Source organism: Cnephaeus nilssonii (assembly GCF_951640355.1).
Source record: "Cnephaeus nilssonii genome assembly, chromosome: 11".
Classification (NCBI taxonomy): domain Eukaryota; kingdom Metazoa; phylum Chordata; class Mammalia; order Chiroptera; family Vespertilionidae; genus Cnephaeus; species Cnephaeus nilssonii.
Window position 1 is genome coordinate 33787080 of NC_137082.1, and position 24108 is coordinate 33811187.

General features: G+C 43.3%; 1 protein-coding gene across 1 annotated transcript in view; it reads left to right on the top strand.

Annotated features, from left to right (window-relative positions):
- KIF3B (kinesin family member 3B) overlaps positions 1-24108 on the top strand; it is a 43773-nt gene that overhangs the window by 9350 nt on the left and 10315 nt on the right. The window contains exons 2-5 of the mRNA XM_079785202.1: positions 14842-16301; positions 19562-19663; positions 19878-20000; positions 20108-20226. Coding sequence (XP_079641328.1) covers positions 14898-16301; positions 19562-19663; positions 19878-20000; positions 20108-20226 — 1748 coding nt within the window. The 5' untranslated portion in view covers positions 14842-14897. The remainder of the gene's footprint in view (positions 1-14841; positions 16302-19561; positions 19664-19877; positions 20001-20107; positions 20227-24108) is intronic.

The window sequence follows — 24108 nt, forward strand, 5'->3', positions numbered from 1 at the left end:
AGAGGTATATTTTTGTTGTTGTTAATCCTTACCCGAGAATATTTTTCCATTGATTTTTAGAGAAAGTGGAAGGGAGGGGGAGAGACAGAGAGAGAGAGAAACACTGATGTGAGAGAGACACATCGATTGGTTGCCTCCCACACCCGCCCTGACCAGGGCCAGGGGATCGACCCTGCAACCGAGATGTGTGCCCTTGACCTTGACCGGAATCTAACCCGGGACTTTTCAGTCCGCAGGCCATCGCTCCATCCACTGAGCCAAACCGGCTAGGGCCAGTGTGTATATTTTTAGCAGAGAAACAGCTTCATTTCTTTCCTGGATTAGTACATGGAATGAGAAGTTCCTGGCAGGAAGGCTTTTCCAGCTTCATACCTTCATGGTGGTCAGAGCATGAGCTCTGTGTGTCAGGGTTATGTGGACAGTGGGGTGCACTGTTAGTGAAAGGATAAATGGGACAGCCTGGGGGAAAGGTAAGATGGTGCCTTCTGTCAAAAAGGAACTTGTAAGTATTTAAATGTCTAGGAATGGATCCTACTAATTACTCCCACTGGTAGCTAAAGGTATATGTTTAAAATACTCACTGCAGCATTGTTTGCAGTAGTAAAAAAACTAGAAACCATCAGAAGGTCCCTTAGTAGGAGACTAATCAAATATGTTATAAGACAACCATACTATGGCATCTGGGCAACTATTTTAAAGGGGAGTGGGCTGTCTCCAAGATCTATCAAGTGAGATAGAGAATGGTGCTGCCCTGACAGGTTTGCTCAGTGGATAGAGCATTAGCCCTCAGACTGAAGGGTCTTGGGTTCAATTCCAGTCAAGGGCACGTACCTTGGTTGCAGGCTTGATCCCGGCTCTGGTTGGGACACATGCAGGAAGCAAGATATTTCTCTTTTGTTGTCTCTCCCCCTCCCTTCCACTCTCTCTCTCTCTCTCTCTCTAAAAAAAAAAAAAAAAAGTGAAGGAACAATACAGATACATTAATGCTTGCTTATGCATTGACTTTCTCCCAGGGGTAGGAGGAATATTTACTTACTTGTTCACTGTATACTCACACATACAGCTAGAATTGTTTTTATTGTTTTAATTATGCATATATTGATGCACAGTGCATATATGCATATGTGTGTGTGTTTTAATGTTTTTATTGATTTTAGAGAAAGAGGAAGGGAGAGGGCGAGGGAGACGGAAACATCGATGTGAGAGCAGAACATTGATAGGCTGCCTCCTGCATGCCCCGATCTGGGGATCAAACCTGCAGCCCGGCCATGTGCCCTGACCAGTAATCGAACTGGCAACCTCTTGGTGCATGAGATGATGCTCAGCCAACTGAGACACACTAGCCAGGGCACGTGTATGTTTTAAAAATAAGTTTATATGTGGGTTTTAAATAAGACAAACCTGCTTTTGAATCCTGACTGTTCCACTTAATTGCTGTGTGACCTTGGCTAAATTAATTTCTCTTAGCCTCCCATGCTTATTTTTAAAATAGGGCTAATACCTATTCCTCATTAGGTGATTTTGAGGATTAGAAGAGGAATACACATTAAGCTCTTGATATACTGTGAGTTGTGACTATTGAGTACAACAAAACCCCAGACCCACATTGATTGTGAATGAGAATTGTCCTCTAGACTTGAATATATATTTTTATGGATGTATTCTATGAATGTTTCCCAATTGGATACAAAAAAAGGATTTCTTTCCCTCTTTTTCCTCTTTGATAAATGCTTTCTTTGTTTGCCTGTTTCAGTCATCAAAAAACAGGGAATGCATAGCATCAATTTGAATTCAGGGCAGGCATTTATTTGTTCATGTTTCTTGTCTGTGACCTTCTAAGTTTCTTTCCAGATAAGTAGCCTAAGATACGTAAGCTGAAATCAAGCTGCTAGACATTATCCCCAAAGAAAAAAATGGCTTTATTGCCATCTCCCCACTTGATATTAAAAAACAAAATACAGGCACCTCTTAACACGGCCAGAGAAAGCCAAAAAATCACTTGCAAGCTCACTCCCAGAGATTAATATAGCTTGCATTTCCTGAGTTTTGTTACACATTTTGTGCTAACTAAGCATTTAACATTTATTAGCTTACTTATTCCTTAGAATGGTTCTTTAATGTAGGTGTTATCAGCCCCATTTTATAGAAGAGGTTATGATTTAAGTAGCTTTCTCAAAATTTTATAGCTAAGTGGCAGGGCAGAAATTAAAACCCTAACCTGTTGAACACCAAAGCTCCTGCTTCCACGCTGACTTCACAGTCTCCCCCACATCTTTCTCTGCACATGCTCGTGTATACATGTAAGCAATTCTCACCATGGTAACTCTTCTGTGTTTGTTTGTGTTTTTTTTTCCACTCAACAAGATGTCATGAACATCTTCCCATATGTAAAATCCTAGATGTATGTTGCTATTATTTTTGTTGCTTTTAATCCTCACCTAAAGATATTTTTCCATTGATTATTAGAGTGGAAGGGCGGGGGGCCTCATCGATGTGAGATAGACACATTGATTGGTTGCCTTCTTCATGTGCCCCAACCAAGGCCAGTGATCAAGCCTGCAAGCAAGGTACATGCCCTTGACCGGAATCGAACCTGGGACCCTTTAGTCCCATGGCTGATGTTCTATCCATTGAGCCAACCTGGCTAGGGCTGCTATTCTTAATGAATTCATAATTTCCCATTGTAGAGATATGTCATAATCTAACTGGTCTCTTAATGATGAGTATTTAAGTGGTTAGAGGTGGTGCTATGATAAACATAAACATGTACATACATTTTGCACATCTTCAGTTATTTAATGATGTTCTTAAAATAATTCCAAGAAATGGAGTTGCTGTTTCAAGGGAGTATTACATTTCCATTATTATACTTTACAAATAATTTGTACCAGTTTGAGATGCTGTGGCTCTTGTATGTATAAGGGACAGTTTGAAAGTTTCTAGACAGTTCACACAGCTGTTTGGCTTATAAAAAAAGATGACTTTATGTTTATAAACAGTGCCTGTAATAACAACAGAATATATTTTATTAGACTGTTTTTTAAAATATATATTTTTTTATTGATTTCACAGAGGAAGGGCGAGAGAGAAAAACATTAATGATGAGAGAGAATCATTGATTGGCTGCCTTCTGTCCACCCCTATTGAGGACTGAGCCTGCAACCCTGGCATGTGCCCTGACCAGGAATAAAACCATGACTGCCTGGTTCATAGGTCGCCACTCAACTACTGGGCCACACCGCCCCGGTTAGCCTGTTATTTTGACATCTTTGCTCTGAGCATCTTTTCAGGCTGAGGCTACCTGACATGCTACATTGATATTAGAAAGTTAAAGATTGCATTGCTGTAGACCTCATCGGAGCTCTTTTATGAAGCTTCACCACAAGTTTTGCTTCTAGGACCCTTTCCTTTATTCATCAGTTATATTCATGGTGGTAAAAATGGACAGATGAAAAGAGGAAAATGACTTTTTCCCCCCGATATATTCTATTGATTTTTTACAGAGAGGAAGGGAGAGGGATAGAGTGTCAGAAACATCGATGAGAGAGAAACATCGATCAGCTGCCTCCTGCACACCCCTACTGGGGATGTGCCTGCAACCAAGGTACATGCCCTTGACTGAAATTGAACCTGGAACCCTTGAGTCTGCAGGCCGACGCTCTATCCACTGAGCCAAACCGGTTAGGGCAGGAAAATGACTTTTAACACCTGGATATCTATATCTACCTTCCTTCCTTCTTTCCTTCCTTCCTTCCTTCCTTCCTTCCTTCCTTCCTTCCTTCCTTCCTTCCTTCCTTCCTTCCTTCCATCTATCTATCTATAAAGGCTAATATTCTAAGTGTCTGACCTTCCGACCAGTTGCTATGACGCACACTGACCACCAGGGGGCAGACACTCAACGCAGGAGCTGCTGAGCTGCAATGACTTGGCAGTGGTGGTTCTCGGGTGACACACCCTGAAACCAGAGAGGAGGGATCCTGATTCCTCGTGGGGCCCTGCAATGATTCCACCTTAGGCCGTGGGTTATGTTGTTCCTGGGGCACTGTCAGCCCTGAATCTGGTTTACTGCACACTTGCTTTTGCGTTCCACACCCTGTACGACAGCAACTTTGCAGAGTGCCTTCTTGCACTCCAGGACCGCTCGGGAAATGTCAGAAATCCGGTTTCGGCTGATTCGCACAGGCCAGGCTGAGGGACCGGCTCACTCCGCAGACGCTGGGGAGGGACTGCGGGAGGTTGGCTGGCAGGGAGTGTCCAGCCCATCTCACCCAGTCCTGCCCCTCCAGCCACCTTCTAATTAATTTCCTTTCAATCCATGCACTGGGTCACTAGTTAGTTTATAATTTCACAAAACTTCCATCACTTTCTTCTAATTTTATTTTACTGACTAGGTAATATATTCATGATTCAAAATTCAAGAAGGTGCAAAGAGTATACAATGAAAAGTCTCTTCCACTCTTGACCCTCAGCCACCCAGCTCTTCTCCCTACAGGCCACCATTGTTGTTATCTGGCTCTTATACATCCCTCCAGATAGATGCATTTCATGCACATATAGAACTATTCCCTCAACACAAATCTTAAATCCTCTTAAAGTTCTACAGGGCAGTGATGTTATTTTTTAACTAGAGGTGAACAATCTTGTTTTGAAAATTGTGTTAACTCCCATTGTGATAACTGTCCATCTTGGGACACAGGGACCCAGAGTTGACTTACTGTCATGGTGTGGTTCATGGGTTGCAAACAAGGAGTCCTGATACTTCAAAACAATTAGCAGCCATTGTGAAAGAGAGTAGTGTTGCTGGTGCTGAGGTGGACAGAGAGTAGAAACCTGCACAGGGCATTGGTTTGGACTGGGAGTTGCTTTTCTCTTCTTGCCCCAGTGCTGCAGTGTTGTTTTGATTGCCCATGTGATCTGTGGTTTGGGCTGCCTTTCAGACTCTCTGAGTCCTTAAACTCCAAGCCAGGGAGTTGGCAGGCGGTTGCCTGGTCTGATCTTAGAGGACATTGCATTGGAATGCATTGATTAAAGATGCATTAGTGTGCACTCTGTGTGCCCACAGATTGCTCCTCCTTGCAGGGTTGTTTCTGGTGAATTGCCAGGCCTTTATTTTTTCCCATTTGAAGATACCACATGCTCATTAAAGAATATTTAGAAAATACGGAAGTGTTGAAGAGCAGGGGAAATCACCTGTAGATCCATCATCCAAAGTGGACTACTATTGATGTTTTGATGTCTTATTTTTATTTTATATATACATATTATTGATTTCAGAGAGGAAGGGAGAGGGAGAGAGAGATAGAAACATCAATGATGAGAGATAATCATTAATTGGCAGCCTTCTGCACGCTCCCCACTGGGGATCGAGCCTGCAGCCCAGGCATGTGCCCTTGACCGGATCAAACCTGGGACTCTTCAGTGGAGGGTTTGTTTTGTTTTTTAGAGAGAGGAAGTCAGGGATGGGGAGAGGGAGAGAGAGAAACATCGATGTGAGAGAGAAATATTGATCGGTTGCCTCCCGCGCGCACCCTGATTGGTCGGACTCGCAACCTGGGTATGTGCCCTTGCCAGGAATTGAACCTGCCACCTTTTGGTGTATGGGATGATGTTCCAAGCAACTGAGCCACACAAGCCAGTTTTGTTTGTTTGTTTGTTTTTGTTTTTAAATGTAAGCCATGGTTGGATGGCTCACTTGGTTGGAGCATTTTCCCATACACAAAAAGTTGTGGGTTTGATACCTGGTTAGGGCGCATACCCAGGTTGTGTGTTCCATCCTGGTTGGGGCACAGAGGGTAAGCAACCATTGATGTTTCTCTCACATGGATGTTTCTCTCTCTCTCTCTCTCTCTCTCTCTCTCTCTCTCTCTCTCTCTCTTTCTTTTCCTTCACCCCTCCCTTCCTCTCTTTAAAAACCAATAAAAACATATCCTTGGGTGAGGATTAAAAAAAAAAAAGTGAAATGGGTGGGATTATTTTTAGAAAATTTATTCTTAAAAAAAATTTTTTTTTTTATTGATTTCATAGAGAGGGAGAGAGAGAAGCATCAATGATGAGAGAGAATCATTGATCAGCTGCCTTCTGCAAGCCCCCTACTGGGGATTGAGCCCACAACCCAAGCATGTACCCTGATGGGAAATTGAACCCTGACCTCTTGGTTCATGGATTGACGCTCAACCACTGAGCCACACCAGCCTGGCTATTTTGAGAAATTTTAAACATTCAGAGAATAAATAGGAAACAACTGGAATTGATAGTTAACATTTTCTTTTATTTACTTGCAGCCTCATTTCCCTTTTTTATTCTCTTGGAAGAAAAATGATAAGATATTATTCATAAAATGGAAATATTCTTCCCATTTCTCTTTTTTAAATATATTTTATTGATTTTTTACAGAGAAGAAGGGAGAGGGATAGAGAGTTAGAAACATCGATGAGAGAGAAACATCAATCAGCTGCCTCCTGCACACCCACTACTGGGGATGTGCCCGCAACCAAGGTACATGCCCTTGACCGGAATCGAACCTGGGACCCTTCAGTCCGCAGGCTGACGCTCTATCCACTGAGCCAAACCGGTTTCAGCTATTCTTCCCATTTCTAATCCCATTCTCCACACTTCATCCTGTCCAATATAATAAATCATTATATATCCTTCTATTCCATTTTTTTTACTTATATGGACATGAACACAGTAGTGTTTTATGTGTTTTTGTTGTTGTTGTTTTATGTTTTTAGTCATAATTATTTCTCTACTAGAGGCGCAGTGTACAAATTCGTGCATGGGTGGGGTCCCTCGGGGTGGCCTGCCTGTGGGGATCGGCCTGGAATCCGCAGTCCAACACCACCTGCAGCTCCTACTTGCTGCTCCCGCTCATCCCAGCCCCACTGCGCCTGCCGCCCACACCAGTGCAGCAGCGTGAGCCCTGCGACTGGTGCCCTCCCGAGGGGAGTGGCCTGCGGGATCAGGCCGAAACCGGCTCTCCGACATCCCCCGAGGGGTCACGGATTGCGAGAGGGCACAGGCCAGGCCAAAGGACCCCACCAGTGCACCATCAGGGTTGGAGAGGGACCGCGGGAGGGCTCCAGGGCGTGTCCAGCCCATCTCACTCAGTCCTGATCGACTGGACTCTAGCAGCAAGATAACCTACTAGTCGGAGCGTCTGCCCCCTGGTAGTCAGTGCACGTCATAGCGAGCAGTTGAGCAACTTTAGAATATCATTAGCATAGTATGCTTTGATTGGTTGAACAGTTGACCAGATGACTGGACACTTAGTATATTAGGCTTTTATTATATAGGAGAGCTTACTTCTTTTACTCAACTTGTTTATTTACCCACTAGAGGCCTGGTGCACAAATTCGTGCACATAGAAAGGAAATTAATTAGAAGAAATATTTTAATATCGCTATTCGCCCTTTCTCTATAACAGAAGTGTCAACCAAATTCATGAGTGACAATGACAGATTGAAACACACACGTGATTGGCACCATCAAGAGCTTATATGTATTGCGCATGTGTGAGTCAACTTGGCCTTTTATAGATAGAGAATAAACTTGCTTAATTAGACCTGCTTTCTGATGTAGCTAATCTTTTTCCAGCCCAGTGAAGCACCGCAACTTCTCTTTCAGGTAATTGTCAGCAACACAGCAGTAAATATCAACATGAAGCAGATTAGTATTGTAGATCACGCAGGGAGAACAAAGGGCAAAATATTTAACTGCAGCAGTGTTTGACTATATTCTGTGCAGTGAGAAAACCTGAAGTCATTTTCAAGGTCCACCATTTCTTACTTCTTTTCAGTTGGGTCAAGTTTCTAAGCTTTTGAAATCTTCATTTTCCAACTAATGAAAAGTAAATAGGATTCTGCCGAGTGTCCTATCTCCCTACTCCAGGACTTCTGTGAGGATCAAATAAGATGAGGCACAGGAAAACACTTCACACACATTTGGTTAAAGTGTGAAATGTTTGCACCTGGCTATAAAGCAAGTCGTATTCCTGGGCTGAAGAAACTGCAAGGAGGCTAGTCATCACTAGGGAGAGGGAGCTGGGCATTATTACATGACATTATTACCCAGCACCCACAGTCACCATTTCAGGCTGGGCTGGGCTGTGGGCTGCATTTTGCACCATGGGGTCTTGGCATGTTGGCTGTGATTTGGTGGGCTGTCACTCCAGGGTGGTGGTGGGGCCTGTGTCCCACTTGGGGGTAGCCAAGTGTTGCTTTGTGGGTGCCCGGTCCACAGTGCTGTTTCTCTGAGCACATCATGGCAGCTCCTGCATTGAGCATCTGCCCCCTGGTGGTCAGTGTGCATCATAGCAGATAGTTGGACACTTAGTCTTTTATATAAATAGACTAGAGGCCTGGTGCACTAAATTCGTGCACTCGAGGGGGGTGTCACTCAGCCCAGCCTGCACCCTCTCCAATCTGGGACTGCTGGCTCCCAACCGCTCACCTGCCTGCCTGCCTGATTGCCCCTAACCGCTTCTGCCTGCCAGCCTGATCACCCCCTAACCATTCCCCTGCCAGCCTGATCAACGCCTAACTGCTCCCCTGCCGACCCGATCGCCCCCAACTGCTCTCCCCTGCAGGCCTGGTTGCCCCCAACTGCCCTCCCCTGCCAGCCCGGTCACCCCCAACTGCCCTCCCCTGCCGGCCTGGTTGCCCCTAACTGCCCTCCCCTGCCGGCCTGGTTGCCCCTAACTGCCCTCCCCTGCCAGCCTGGTCCCCCCAACTGCCCTCCCCTGCAGGCCTGGTCGCCCCCAACTGCCCTCCCCTGCAGGCCTGGTCGCCCCCAACTGCCCTCCCCTGCAGGCCTGGTCGCCCCCAACTGCCCTCCCCTGCAGGCCTGGTCCCCCCAACTGCCCTCCCATGCAGGCCTGTTTCCCCCGCAACTGCCCTCCCCTGCCAGCCTGGTCGCCCCCAACTGCTCTCCCCTGCTGTCCTGGTCGCCCCCAACTGCTCTCCCCTGCTGGCCTGATTGCCCACAACTGCCCTCCCCTGCCAGCCATCTTGTGGTGGCCATTTTGTGACCACATGGGGGCAGCCATCTTGTGCAAGGGCATGATGGTCAATTTGCATATTACCTCTTTATTATATATAGGATGTAAATATATACAGGGTATGGCAAAAGTAGGTTTACAGTTGTTCAAATGAAAAATAGTACAATAATTAATAAATAATTTAAGAATAAACACCCTTAGCTGGTTTGGCTCAGTGGATAAGAGTGTCGGCCTGCAGACTGAGGGTCCCAGGTTCCATTCCAGGCATATGCCCAGGTTACAGGCTCGATCCCCAGTAGGGGTGTGCAGGAGGCAGCCAATCAATGATTCTCCTCATTGATGTTTCTATCTCTCCCTCTCCTTTCCTCTCTGAAATCAATAAAAATATATATTTTTTAAAAAGAAAGAAAAAAATAAACTGTTTTGCATACTCACTGTTGTAAACCTACTTTTGCCTTACCCTGCCATCACTCTAATTCAGTGTTGACAGACTTTCTGTAAAAGATCAGGTAGTAAGTATTTTAGGTTTTTGGGCCATACTGTCTCTGCTGCAACTACACAGTTATTCTATTTTATACCTAATGCAGCCATAGATAATATGTAAATAAAGGATTATGGCTGTGTTACAGTAAAACTTTCTTTACATAAAAGGCTGTGGGCCAGATTTGGCCTGTAGGCTGTAGTTTACTGACCCCTGCTCTTAATTTGTTTCTTTTAATTACTGAATAGTATTCTGTCTGTATATGAATATACTATGTTTTTTTTTTATTTTTTATTTTATTTTATTTTTTTTAAATATTTTTTATTGATTTTTTACAGAGAGGAAGGGAGAGGGATAGAGAGTTAGAAACATTGATGAGAGAGAAACATCAATCAGCTGCCTCCCGCACACCCCCCACTAGGGATGTGCCTGCAACCAAGGCACACGCCCCCGACCGGAATCGAACCTGGGACCCCCGAGTCCGCAGGCCGACGCTTTATCCACTGAGCCAAACTGGTTAGGGCCTATGTTTTATTTTTTGATTCCCCTGTAATGGATGCTTAGGTTGCTTCCCCCCCCCCCTTTTTTTTTTTTTTTTTTACTATTTTAGCAGTGCTTCAGAAAGCATCCTTATGCACCTTTGCAAAGGATTTTCATCAAGATAAACACAGCTGTAAAAGTGGAATTGCTAAAGGTTTTTTCTTTTCTCTATTTTAATTAGAGGTGGGCCAAATAAAATGCTTCAGGTAGAATGTGACCAGTTTTTGACCTCTAGCCTAGAATATCTATAGGAAGCCATTAGTTTTGAGACATCAATCCACACCTAGTTCTAGGATTTGAGGTAAGACTCCATGAGAACTAGCAAAGGTGAGGCTGTGTGAATCTAAACAGAAAAGAGTTGGAGAATGGTCTGGAAGAATGTGGCTGCTCTGAGAAATGTGTAACTGATTTCCTCTGAGGACAAAAGAGATGAAGTTAGCAATTTTTCACGTGCAGTAGCCATTTAAAACAGTACTTGTTAACATCAGATTGACAAGTTCCAGCAGAAAAAGCATTTAGGATGAAGGTGATGAGCTGCTGACCTGTGATTCCGTCTTTCCTGGCAATTCTGTGAGTTCCTTTAAAGATTTATCACTGTAATTAGAGTGGCTAGAAGAAGAATAAGGAAGGTAATAAAGTAAAGAAAGAGTATCAGGGCATTCTTCCAAGAAAACCCTCTTCTTTGAGGTGGATCCAGAGCAAGATTTTAAGCCCTAGTGACAGGAAATTAAATTAGTCCATCTTCCTGAAATAATACATCAATAAAACATGACTAGTTCAGTTGAGCTCAGTGAGCTCAGAAAAGAAATGGTGTTCTGTATTCTGAGTTGAGATTTAATTAAGGGGACTGGGGCTTTGGGAGTTCCTTCTTTTTAAGAGATTTTTAAGATTATTGTAGGTCATTATCATGCCTTTGTTTCTTATTGTTTTGGAGAGCTCAAAAAATATATGAAGCAGCTGAACATCAGTCAGCCTGCTGCAGGCTTTTTTTTTTTTTTTAACAGTCTTGGGGATACATAGCTTTGATAGGTAAAAGCTGGACAGCCCTGCCTCTTCAGAGGTATATAATGCAGAAGAATGGGTCATCTTCATTGACCCATTCCCCATCTATCCCGTTACATTTCTCTTATTCCTTCAAGTCTGGATTCTGTCTAACTGTCCCACGCACTGCAGCAGAGACCTCCCCAAAGGAGGCTTAAGGGCCTGGAGTTTGAGCTTGGCACCTAGACATTTTGTTAAAATGGAGGGAGAGACAGGCAAGGGATCAGCCACAGCTGTAATCTGGGGGCCATTCCCTGGAAAAGAAGAGGAGACGCAGTAAACAGTCCGGCCATTCTAACATCTTCTCATCTGGCAAAATTTTAATAGCATCTAGAAGATGATGAATGAAAGGGCTGCCTTTTACATAGTTTTCTTTTTTGTAATATTTTTCAATGTGCTTTATTTTATTTTTTCTAATTCTTTGTTGTTGAAAGTATTACATTAGTTTCCCCCCACCCCCCACCCTGCCCCAGGCCTTTACCACCCTATTGCCTGTGTCCATGGGTTGTGCATATTTTTTGGTTGGTTACCTTCTGCCCACCCACCCTCCCCTGCCTTCCCTCCAAGATTCTGCTCCCTGTTCCATGCTTCTATGTCTCTGGATCCACTCCATTCATCAGTTTATTTTGTTACTTAGATTCTACTTATGAGTGAGATCATGTGATACTTGTCTTTCTCTGACTGGCTTATTTCACTTAGCATGATACTCTCCAGGTTCCTCCATGCTGTCTCAAAGGGTAAGAGATTCTTCTCTTTTACTGCTGCATAGTATTCCATGGTATAAATGTACCACAGCTTTTTTATCCACCCATCTACTTGGCACTTGCGCTATGGTAAATTGTTCTGCTGTTACATAGTTTTCTTGGAACGGCTTAAGATTTGCTCAGTTGGGGTGGCTCAGTTGATGAGTGTCGCCTTGTGCACCAAAATGTTGCTGGTTCGCTTATTGGTCAGGGCACTTACCTGGATTGCGGGTTTGATCTCCGGTTGGGGCACGTACAGAAGGCAACCAATCATTATTTTATTAATTAATTATTTTTTTAATCCAGCTTTATGTTAGTTCACAAAGCATTTCTGTCTTTCTAAGTGCCTATTAGTCTCACAATTATTTTTTTTTAGAGAGAGTAGAAGGGAGAGAGACAGAGAGAGAAACATCGAAGTAAGAGAGACCCGTCGATTGGTTGCCTTTGCACATGCCCAGGGACTGAGCCTGCAACCAAGGTACATGCCCTTAACCCGAATTGAACCTGGGACCCTTCAGTCCACAGGCCGATGCTCTAAACACTGAGCCAAACTAGCTAAGGCAGTCTCACAATCATTTAAAGGAAGGACAATGGTTCCTGTTGTACAGATTTTATAGCAAAGAGGGTCAGAGAGGGTAAGAAGTCTTTGGTTCGCCCTGACCCGTTTGGCTCAGTGGATAGAGCGTCAGCCTGTGGACTGAAGGGCCCCAGGTTTGATTCCGGTCAAGGGCATGTACCTTGGTTGCGGGTACATCCGCAGTAGGGGGTGTGCAGGAAGCAGCTCATCGATGTTTCTCTCTTATCCATGTTTCTAACTCTCTATCCCTCTCCCTTCCTCTGTAAAATATCAATAAAATATATTAAAAAAAATAGAAGAAGTCTTCAGTTCTTCATGCTAGACAACATAATTTTATTACATGTAGCAACTAGAAGAAGTATGGGAATAACTTTTTATGTTTCCATATGCTTAGCAGCAGAATAGGTTTTTTGTTTGTTGTTTTTTGTTAATCTTCACCTGAGGATATTTTTCCATTGATTTTTAGAGAGAGTGGAAGGGAGGGGCAGAGACAGAGAGAAACATAGATGTGAGAGAGAGACATTGATTGGTTGCCTCCTGCATGGGCCCCCAACCAGGTCCGGGGATGACTCTGCAACCAAGGTACATGCCCTTGACCGGAATCGAACCCGGGACCCTTCAGACCACAGGCCAGTGCTCTATCCATTGAGCCAAACCAGCTAGGGCAGAATTATGTTTTTTAATGAAAGACCAATGGGAGACATTGATTTTCTATATATATATATTTTAAATATATTTCATTGATTTTTTACAGAGAGGAAGGGAGAGGGATAGAGAGCTAGAAACATCGATGAGAGAGAAACATCGACCAGCTGCCTCCTGCACACCCCCCACTGGGGATGTGCCCGCAACCAATGTACATGCCCTTGACCGGAATTGAACCTGGGACCCTCCAGTCCGCAGACCGACGCTCTATCCACTGAGCCAAACCGGTTTCGGCTGATTTTCTATATTTATTAAGCTTCAGCATATATGCCTAGAGTGGCCCGTCACTGCTTTACATTCTCCAGCCCTTTGGTTGGCAGAGAATAGGTCATTCTCACAAATAAAAAGTATATTGTTTTCACTGCTCTGAGTATCTATTGAAATTACAAATGTGTATGTCCTGTGATCCAGGAATTGCACTTCTAGAAATTTATCCTTGCAGGTATACTTTCCCACACATGAAAGGATGTGGTCCTAGGTTTTTCATAGTAAAAATCAGATACAGCTTAAGTGCTAGGGTAGTGGTTAAATAAATTATGATACTTCCATACAGTGGGATATGTAGCTGCTTTCATAAAGAATGAGACAGCTCTATATTTCCTGAAGTAACAAACTCCAAGATACATGGTTTAGTGAGAAAAAGAAGATGCAGGACACTGTGTTTTACTGTGTATAACATACTATGTTTGTGTACAAAGGGAGAGGGTAAGTATATATTAATACCTACTTGCTTGTTATACATTAGCTAGTTCAGGAAGATTAAAATTTAATAACACTTGCCTTGTGGGAAGGCAAGGTGGCTGGAGAACAGGTGGTGTAGAGGGAACTGTCACCAAAGGGCCTTTTGAATCAAGAACTATGTGAGTTACCTATCTTTTTAAAATATATTTTATTGATTTCAGAGAGGGAGGGAGAGGGAAAGAGAGAGAGAAACATCGATGATGAGAGAGAATCATTGATTGACTGCCTCCTGCATGCCCCCTTTTGGGGATCGAGTCCACAACTCAGGCATGTGCCCTTGACTGGAATTGAACTCAGGACCTTTCAGACCATAGGCCAACGCTCTATCTACTGAGCCAAACAGGCTAGGCCTCAGCTACTTTTTTCACTTAACAACATACCTTGGTGTAGGACTACATTTAGATCAGCACATTCTTTGTAGTAACTACATAGGATTCTACTACATATGTGAAATATATTTAATTTATTTAATCAGCCCCCTCTTGATGGGAATTGAGGTTGTTCAATCTATTGCTGCCATAACAGATATCCTTGTATCTGTAAGAAATTCTTAGAAGTACAACTGCTAGATCAAAGGTATGTACATTTAAAATTTTGATAGGTAGTTCCAAATTACTCTATGCAGAGGTTTTAGTAGTTCAACAGGATATAAGATTACTTAGGTTTTTAAAAGGTTTCCAGCTGCCTCAACCTGTAACATAAGATAAAACATTGGTTGAAGGGAGGGCAAGCCAGTTAACACTATTGGTGGACTAGAGTTTTTATTTTTTCCACTGAAGCTGGTTAAGGTCCTGTGAGAAAATATACAGTGTTTTAACGTTATTAAATGTAGCTGTCTGCCCTAGCCGGTTTACTTTTAGTATTGAAAAATTAAAAATAAATTTAAAAATGTTTTAAGTAAAAGAAATGCAGCTGTCAGAAGGTTAGCAAGATGAAAGTGACTTGGGTGTGTCAGTTGCTATTGGGCAGCCTTCAATGACAACTGTCCTGTCCTTACTTACTTTTGCTTTTTTTCTAGGACCTTAGCATCCTGAGACATCATAGCCTTCAGGGTTGACCTGGTCAGAGTTCATCATGTCCAAGTTAAAAAGCTCAGAGTCAGTCAGGGTTGTGGTTCGCTGTCGGCCCATGAATGGCAAGGAAAAGGCCGCTTCATATGACAAGGTGGTAGATGTGGACGTGAAGCTGGGCCAGGTGTCTGTGAAGAACCCCAGAGGAGTGGCCCATGAAATGCCCAAGACCTTCACCTTTGATGCAGTGTATGACTGGAATGCCAAGCAGTTTGAACTCTATGATGAGACGTTCCGACCGCTTGTGGACTCTGTTCTACAGGGTTTCAATGGGACGATTTTTGCCTATGGACAAACAGGGACTGGGAAAACCTACACAATGGAAGGAGTCCGTGGTGACCCTGAAAAAAGAGGGGTCATCCCTAACTCATTTGATCACATCTTCACCCATATCTCTCGATCCCAAAATCAACAGTACCTGGTCAGGGCTTCTTACTTAGAGATCTACCAGGAGGAGATCCGAGATTTGCTCTCAAAGGATCAGACCAAAAGGCTTGAGCTCAAAGAGAGGCCTGACACTGGAGTGTATGTGAAAGACCTGTCTTCCTTTGTCACCAAGAGCGTGAAGGAAATAGAGCATGTGATGAATGTGGGGAACCAGAACCGTTCTGTTGGTGCTACTAACATGAATGAGCACAGTTCGCGTTCTCATGCAATTTTTGTCATCACCATCGAGTGCAGTGAGGTGGGCCTTGATGGAGAAAACCACATTCGTGTAGGGAAATTGAACCTTGTAGATCTTGCTGGCAGTGAACGGCAAGCCAAGACCGGTGCACAAGGGGAAAGACTGAAAGAAGCGACCAAGATCAACCTGTCCCTTTCAGCCTTGGGTAATGTCATCTCTGCCCTGGTGGATGGCAAAAGCACTCACATTCCATACCGGGACTCGAAGCTTACCAGGCTCCTCCAAGATTCTCTTGGTGGCAACGCTAAAACTGTGATGGTGGCCAATGTGGGGCCTGCCTCTTACAATGTAGAAGAAACTCTGACCACTCTGAGATATGCCAACCGTGCCAAAAACATTAAGAACAAGCCAAGGGTCAATGAGGACCCTAAGGATGCCCTCCTTCGAGAATTTCAGGAAGAGATTGCTCGGCTCAAGGCCCAGCTAGAAAAACGGTCCATTGGCAGGAAAAAGAGGCGAGAGAAGCGGAGGGAAGGTGGTAGCAGTGGTGGGGGTGGGGAAGACGAGGAGGATGAGGGAGAAGAGGGTGAGGAGGAAGGGGATGATAAGGATGATTATTGGCGGGAACAGCAAGAAAAACTGGAGATTGAGAAGCGGGCCATTGTAGAGGACCACAGCTTGGTTGCAGAGGAGAAGATGAAGCTGCTGAAAGAGAAGGAGAAGAAGATGGAAGACCTGAGGCGGGAGAAGGATGCTGCCGAGATGCTGGGCGCCAAAATCAAGGTAATAGACTCCTCTTGGGCTTTTTTTTTCTTTCAAATCTTTTTTGTTTTTATAAAAAAAAAAAAAATGACATGAGGGATGATGTTTCTTTTGGTTTTTCATTCCTAGTAGCTCCATGATACCCAATAAACATTTGTCAAATTGTATTGAATGAAGAAGAATAATGTTTTCAAATTTAAAAAATTTAAATATTGAATTCATAGTAAGAATAATTATTGCATATGTGCAAGGTATAAAAGCAGCATTAAAACTAACACCCATATTACCCTCCACCCACCCAGTGTAAGAAATAGAACAACAGCCATATCTTTATAAATTCTTTGTGCCCCTCCCCACCCACCAGGTAATCATCTTGGATTTGTTGGTTAATTTCCTTTATAGTTTCCCATATATGTATATGTCTCTAAATAAAGGATAGTTTCAGTTTCACATTGTTTTTGACTTTCATATAAATGGATTCTCACTGCTGCAATTTGCTTTTATTCACTCAGCGTTATGATAATGAGATTTATCCACATTGATGCCTATAGCTGTGCTCCATTCATTCATTATTACCGTTCTGAGACTTGCACGGTATTCCATTCTTCTGAGAGAATGGGTTGTTTCCGTTTTCTGCTATAAACGTTCTTGTACTTGGCTCCAGGAGAACAGGCACATACAAGAATTTCTTGTCTGACACTGCTAGATCCTAGAATATGTGCAGCTTCAACTTTACTAGATGATGACACGTTGTTTTCTAAAGTGGCCCTGTGAATTGAAACTTCTACCAGGAGCATGAGTTCAGGTTGCTCCTCATCCTTACCAACACTTAGATGATCAGACTATAGTTTTTTGTATATCTAGTGAATATAAAATGGTAATTTGTGGTATATATATATATACTAGTGTGTGTGTGTGTGTGTGTGTGTTTTAATTGATTTTTAGAGAAAGAGAAAGGGAAATGGGCAAGACGGAAACATCGATGTAAGAGAGAAACATGAATCGGCTGTCTCCTGCACGCCCCATACCGGGGATAGAGCCCACAGCCCAGGCATGTGCCCTGACCGGGAATCAAACAGACAACTCTTCGGTGCACAGGATGACACCTAACCAACTGAGCCACACCATCCGGGCTCATTGTGGTTTTAATATGCAGTGCAGTGATCACACAATATACAGGACAGTTTCATCACCTCCCAAATGCTCCCTGTAGTCAGTCCCTCCCCCCAGCCTCCAACTGTGCAGTTGCTGACCAGTATTCTAGAGCAAGGAGGTTCCCTGTGTTGAATCTTCTTTCTGGTGGCCGTGTACTACTCCCTCAGGTGCCCGGACCCTGGGCGGTTGCAGGGCGTTAAAGGCAGAGGAGGGTGCAGAGCTCGCCCGGGAATCCTAGGATGACCACTGCCTGACCACAAGCCAGAATTCCTTTGACATGTCGGGTTCTATCTCATTGAATTTATGCAAACTTTTTATTTCTACTCTAAAATGTATGTATGTTTATTAATTTAAAAGGACAAGTGACCTCTCTCTCTCACCTCCCCTTCCCCTGCTATATGAAGCCATACTTTATCTGTGGCTCATGGTAGCCCTCACACAGAGCTGGGTACTAATTTACTTCAGAGACAGGGGTCCTTTCCAGGACTTTCAAGACCTAATGTGAAAATGGATTAATGTACAACACAGTTAGGAGATTACTCTGTTTCAGGGAGGGGCTTTCTAAGGAGTTCCATTAGTGTCCCAAACACTGTCCCACCCTCCTCACTCCTGCACTTGAAGTGTAACTGGGAGTGCCCATGTTTGATTTGCATGCTGTGTTTTAGGGTCACATCTGTTATCCAGGCCCAGGAACACCTAGAGTCTCTAAACTACCTGGTGTATTTAGGCAACTCTCAGAAGCCAAATGTGGCAGGACTCAGCATTACCTCAAGGTCACCGAATCTCTTAACACACTTTGTCTATGGGAGAATGACATTACTTCTGTCTTTCCCAATCCCTCACTGCTGTAAAATAATAGGGCAAAAGCATTTAGAGCTGGAAGGTGTGTGGGTGTGGGTGTGTGTGGCAGGGGGGTGGTAGCAATCAGTCCCACCCCTTTGTTTTAAGAATAGAGGACATAGTCTCAGGGACTCACTGAGAGATGGCAGCAGGGCTACAGTTAATGTTTATGTTTCTTAAAAGCAAGGTTGTGGAGTTTTTAATTCCATGCTTTCGGGTGCAAATCATTCCAGTGGCTTCAACCATCATCTAAATGTTGAAGACTCCCAATCTTAAAACCAACCCAGAGCTATCTCCTAACACCCAAGCTGATAGCCTCTGCCTACTGGACATTTCCACGGAGATGCCCGCAGCCACCCAGCACCTGCTCCTGCCTTCCTTTTCTCAGTCAGATCAGACTCCGAGGAGCTGCCGCTCCCTCTCCCTTTGGGCCCAGTCAGCCCCACAGCCTCTGACTCCTGTCTCATCAGGATCTCTTGGACCCATCATCCCCTGTGCTCTCCTCCTCCACTACTGCCCTAGCCCAGGCCCGGACCCTCAGAACAGCTGCCTGGCTGGCCTCCCTGCATTCAGCCTGCCCTTTTCCAGGCACTCTCCTTGTGGCATGGGAGCGATGTTTCTAAAACACAAATCTGAGTGTGTACCGTCATGCTCAAAGAACATGTCCGTGTTTGCTGCGGTTCTCAGGATCAAGTTTAGTCTCCCATGACAGAGCTTTGAGGTTGTTGAACTGACTGACCCCCGATTGCTTTGCCAACTTCATGTATCACCACTCCCTACCCTACCCTACCCTCTCACACAAATTTTTTTTCTTGGCTGATTTCTATTTTTACTTCAGCACTCGTGTAGATGTCTCTGAGACAGGGAACTTTTCCTGACTCCCTCCAAAAGCCCGAATTCTCTCCCTCTTGTGTGCCTCTCCCATTATTACTTGTTTTTTTCCCTCATGATGGCTTCTGACCCATAAGTAAGAACCTGCTTACTTGTCTGTGGCCCTCAGTGGACTCTCAGCTTTGCTATTCACACTGAAACATTTTTCTTTGTTAAAAGAAAGCCGAAGTTCGTGTATGTCTGGAGAAGATGTATCTTCTGTATTTCCAAGGTGGAGTCCCCTCAGCCCCATCGCAGTGATGAGCAAGACACAGCTGAACACAATATATTTCTCTCCGGAGTCCACCCCCTTTGCCTCAGTCCAGGAAGAGGGAGAGGCAGCTCCTAGGAGTCTCCTCTGAGAAGATACATTCTGAGGGAGACCATTCACAAGATGGATTCTACTTTTTTCTCAGGCCATGGAGAGTAAGCTGCTTGTTGGAGGAAAAAATATAGTAGATCATACCAACGAACAGCAGAAAATCTTGGAGCAAAAACGGCAGGAAATTGCAGAGCAGGTAACTTTTCATTCGTGTTTGGGGAGAATGTGGAGGGTGAGGCACATTAATGCTACAAAGCAAATATCTCTTGTATTAGACTCTTCAGAGGGAATGGAAATGAGCTGTGGTAGCCCCTTCCTAGTGGGAGACTCTGATCTGGAGCAGCCCTGCCCTATATTCTTGTGTAGAGATTGTCTCTAGGCAAGCTGATGAATTTTGGAATGTTGCTCAGAAACGTCGAGAAAGAGAAATCCAGCAACAGATGGAAAGTCGAGATGAGGAGACCTTAGAACTCAAAGAGACCTACAGCTCGTTGCAGCAAGAGGTGGACATCAAGACCAAAAAACTCAAAAAGGTATAAAAGGAACCAGGCCAGGCAGAGGTGTCTTGAGACTTGGGGGAAAGGGAGAGCTTGTTGTCTGGAGGGCCACCCTCCTCATCTGCTTCTCCCCGGGGTTCCAGCTCTTCTCCAAGCTTCAGGCAGTGAAGGCAGAGATCCATGACCTCCAAGAAGAGCACATCAAGGAGCGGCAGGAGCTGGAGCAGACTCAGAATGAGCTCACCAGGGAGCTGAAACTCAAGTAAGTTCTGGGCCCTCCATGGCACCCCCCAGCCACTTGCTGGGTTGTTGTTTGTTAAGTAAGAAATACTTCCAGCCCTGACCGGTTTGGCTCAGTGGATAGAGCGTCGGCCTGCGGACTCAAGGGTCCCAGGTTCGATTCTGGTCAAGGGCATGTACCTTGGTTGCGGGCACATCCCCAGTGGGGAGTGTGCAAGAGGCAGCTGATCAGTGTTTCTCTCTCATCGCTGTTTCTAACTCTCTATCCCTCTCCCTTCCTCTCTGTAAAAAATCAATAAAATATATTTTAAAAAAAGAAATACTTCCCTGAGGACAGGGTCCCTTCTCTCCAGCTCATCTCCTGTCACTTTGTCCTCTATTGTTGAGAAAGTCACTTTCTGTCTATGGACTTCATCTGTGAACGGAATGATTTTACTACATGATCTTCAAGTTTCCTTCCACTCTGCCTTCCTAAAGCCTTTCAGGACTCTGGCCTCACCTTTATCCATTGATAAGAAGGAATCTTTTATTAACTAGAATTTTCTGAATGGTATAGAGAACACCCAAATACCCATCACCCAAATTCAATGATAAACCATCTTTTGTCATCTTTCATAAAAATATTTTAAAGCAAACCTTACCTCATGTTATGTCACTCCTGCATACTTACATACATGACCACAATGCAATTTTTAAAAAGCTTTATTGAAATATAATTCACATATTTTACAGTTCACCTATTTAAGGTATACAAGTGAGTTTTTAAAATATATATATTTTCCCCGGCCAGGTATCTGAGTTGGTTAGAGCATTGTACCTAAATGACAAAGTTGTGGTTTCAGTCCCCAGTCAGGGCACATACAAGAAGCAACCAATGAATGCATTAATGAGTGGAACAACAAATTGATTTTTTTCTCTCTCTCTCTCTCTTTCTCTGTCGCTCTTTCTCTCTTTCTTTCTCTCTCTTCTCTCTGCTTCCTTCACTCTTTTGCCCCCTTCCTCTCTCAAATAAATTAAAAAATATATATTTAGCCTGGCCAGTGTGGTTCAATGGTTGAGCATCGACCTAGGCACCAAGAGGTCACTGGTTCAATTCCCGGTCAGGGCACATATCTGGGTTGCAGCTCAATCCCCAGTAGGAGGCATGCATGAGGCAGCCAGTCGATGTTTCTCTCTCATTGATGTTTCTATCTCTCTCCCTTCCTCTCTCTCTGAAATCAATTAAAAATATATATATGTATATTTATTTATTTATTTTATTTATTTTCAGAAAGGGAGAAAGAAGAAACATTGATGTGAGAGAGAAACATCCACTGGTGCATCATCATGCACACAACATGACTGGGAATCAAACCGGTGACCTTTCTGGGTTTTTTTAAATATATAAATATATATTTTTTTATTTCAGAGAGGAAGGGAAGGAGAGAGAGATAGAAACATTAATGATGAGAGAGAGTCATTGATTGGCTGCCTCCTGTATGCCCCACACTGGGGATCAAGCCCACAACCTGACTGGGTATTGAACCATGACCTCCTAATTCATAGGCTGACGCTCAGTCACTGAGCCACGTCAGCCAGGCCCAAACCAGCGACCTTTAGATGCATGGGAAAATGTTCAACCAATTGAGCCCTACTAGCCAGGGCCATTTCCGTATAAATTTTAAGATCAGCTTGTCAATTTCTGAAAAAAAGCCAGCTGTAATTTTAATAGGGACTGTGTTGAATGTGTAGATCAATTTGGAAAATATTGTCATCTTATCAATATTGTGTTCTAATCCATGAATATAGGATATCTTTCTATTTATTTAGAATTTTGTTTTATTTCAAAACTGTTTTATAGTTTTCAGTGCACAGCTACTTGCACTTTTGTTAAGTTTAAACCTAAATATTCTATTTTTGATGCTATTTATATGGAATTGTTTTCTTAATTTTCTTTCAGGGTACTACAGTTGATTTTTTATAGAATATATTGTCTTTCTACCTAACAAAATTAACTTTAAGTTTCTTAGTATTTTCTCATACCCTGTTCATATTCAGATATTCTCGGTTTGTTCTTATTCAGATCTATATGTGGACCACATATTGCATTTGGTAATTATGTCTCTTAACTTTATTTTAATGTGGAGCAATCCATTTCTCTGTGAAGAACTTATCTCCTAGTTAATTTGTTGAAAAAGTTGGGTCAGGTAGCCTGTAGAAATAGCTCACATTCTGGATTGGTTGGTCTGCTTCTTCATGGAATTGTCTAATTTGTGTCTCTGTCTCCCCTATTTTCCTTTAACTGAAAGCTAGCTCTAAAACACTGGTTCTCAACATAGAAATCATCTCAGGAGTTTATAAAATGATTCTTGGGCCCCACCCCAGAGATTTTTATTTAATTGCTGTAGGACAGGGTCCTTAAACTTTATCAGGCACCAAATCACCTGAAGGGCTTGTTAAACACAGATGGCTGGGCCCCATACCCAGAAAGTTTGATTCGGCGTCTGGGATGGGGCCTGAGAATTTTCCTTTCTAACAAGGTCTAGTTGTTGCTCCTGCTGGTTCGGTGAACATACTTTGAGAACCATTGATCTGTCATGAGATCTGGGCAAGATATTTTTTAGAACTCTCTAAATGATATTAATGTGCAGCTTGGCTTGAAAACCATTGAGCTAATGGTTTCAGCCAATAATGATCTTTGTCTGGATCTTTTATTTCATTAGGGGTTACAAAATGATGTTTTTCTATATCAGTCCTTCCACCACAGCATTAGCTGGACTTTTTCTTTAAAGAAGAACTTTTCAAAGGGATTATTTTAATAACCACATTTTAAATTTTGAAAGGAGCCCTTAAAATGAAATGAATGGCCTTGACCAATGTGGCTCAGTTGGTTACAGTGTCATCCCATACACCGAAAGGTGGCAGGTTAGATTCCTGTAAAGACACATGCCCAAGTTGCTGGTTCGATCCCTAGTCAGGGAGCATACGGTAGGCAACTGACTGATGTTTCTTTTCACATTGATGTTTCTCTCTCTCTCTCTCTCTCTCTCTCTCTCTCTCTCTCTCTTCCTCTCTCTAAAATCAATAATTTTTTAAAGGGTTGAATTTAAAAAATATTAAATGTATGTATCAGTCCTCTTTCTAGGTATGCACACCTGGAAAAAAACATCAGAACAAAATATGCCAAATATTAATAATAGCTATTTCTGAATAGTGAAATTGTGTGTAATGATATTTTTTCAAAATTTCCAATGTGTAAATAGGCCCTTTAAAATTAAAAAAAAACACAAATATATGTTATGAAAAATAATTTCTTAAATGTCAAGTAAAATGAAGAGAAAATTTCATCTCTCCAGAATACTGTTTTTTTCCCCTAATGAAGGCATTTTTAGCTCTTACTTCTTTTGAATAAACAGTGAGTCCATCTGTTTTTTATAGCCAGTACCCTTCACCTCTGGTGTTTGTTGTGCGTCTCTCTCACGTTAACACCCCTTTGGCATTGTTCTGTCCTGAGGTTTTGAAAGAGTGAATGCAGAAATGTGGCAGGAGATAGTCATCACCATGGTGAGACACAACCCAGTGGGCTCCTCTTTCATTGTTTGCCATGTTCCCTGGCTTCGGACACAGACTCTTCTCAGGAATGGTCTTTATTCTGAGAAGTCTAAGGGACTGAAATATTTGGTTCTACTCTTTGTCCTAGTGATTAGAATGTGAAATTTTCCATCTCTGGCAACAATCCAGGGGATTGGAGGAAGGCAGTTTAATTTCTAATCTGTTTTCAGCATGTTGGAAGTTAATGAGCTGGGTTAGCAGTACCAGTGTTCCTCCAAAAGATACTTCAAATAGCACAGGTGCACTCCAGTATAGTCCAGGCATCATCTCCCTCTTCAGTTCTTTCAGCTCCTCAAGCTACTTCTCCTTGGGT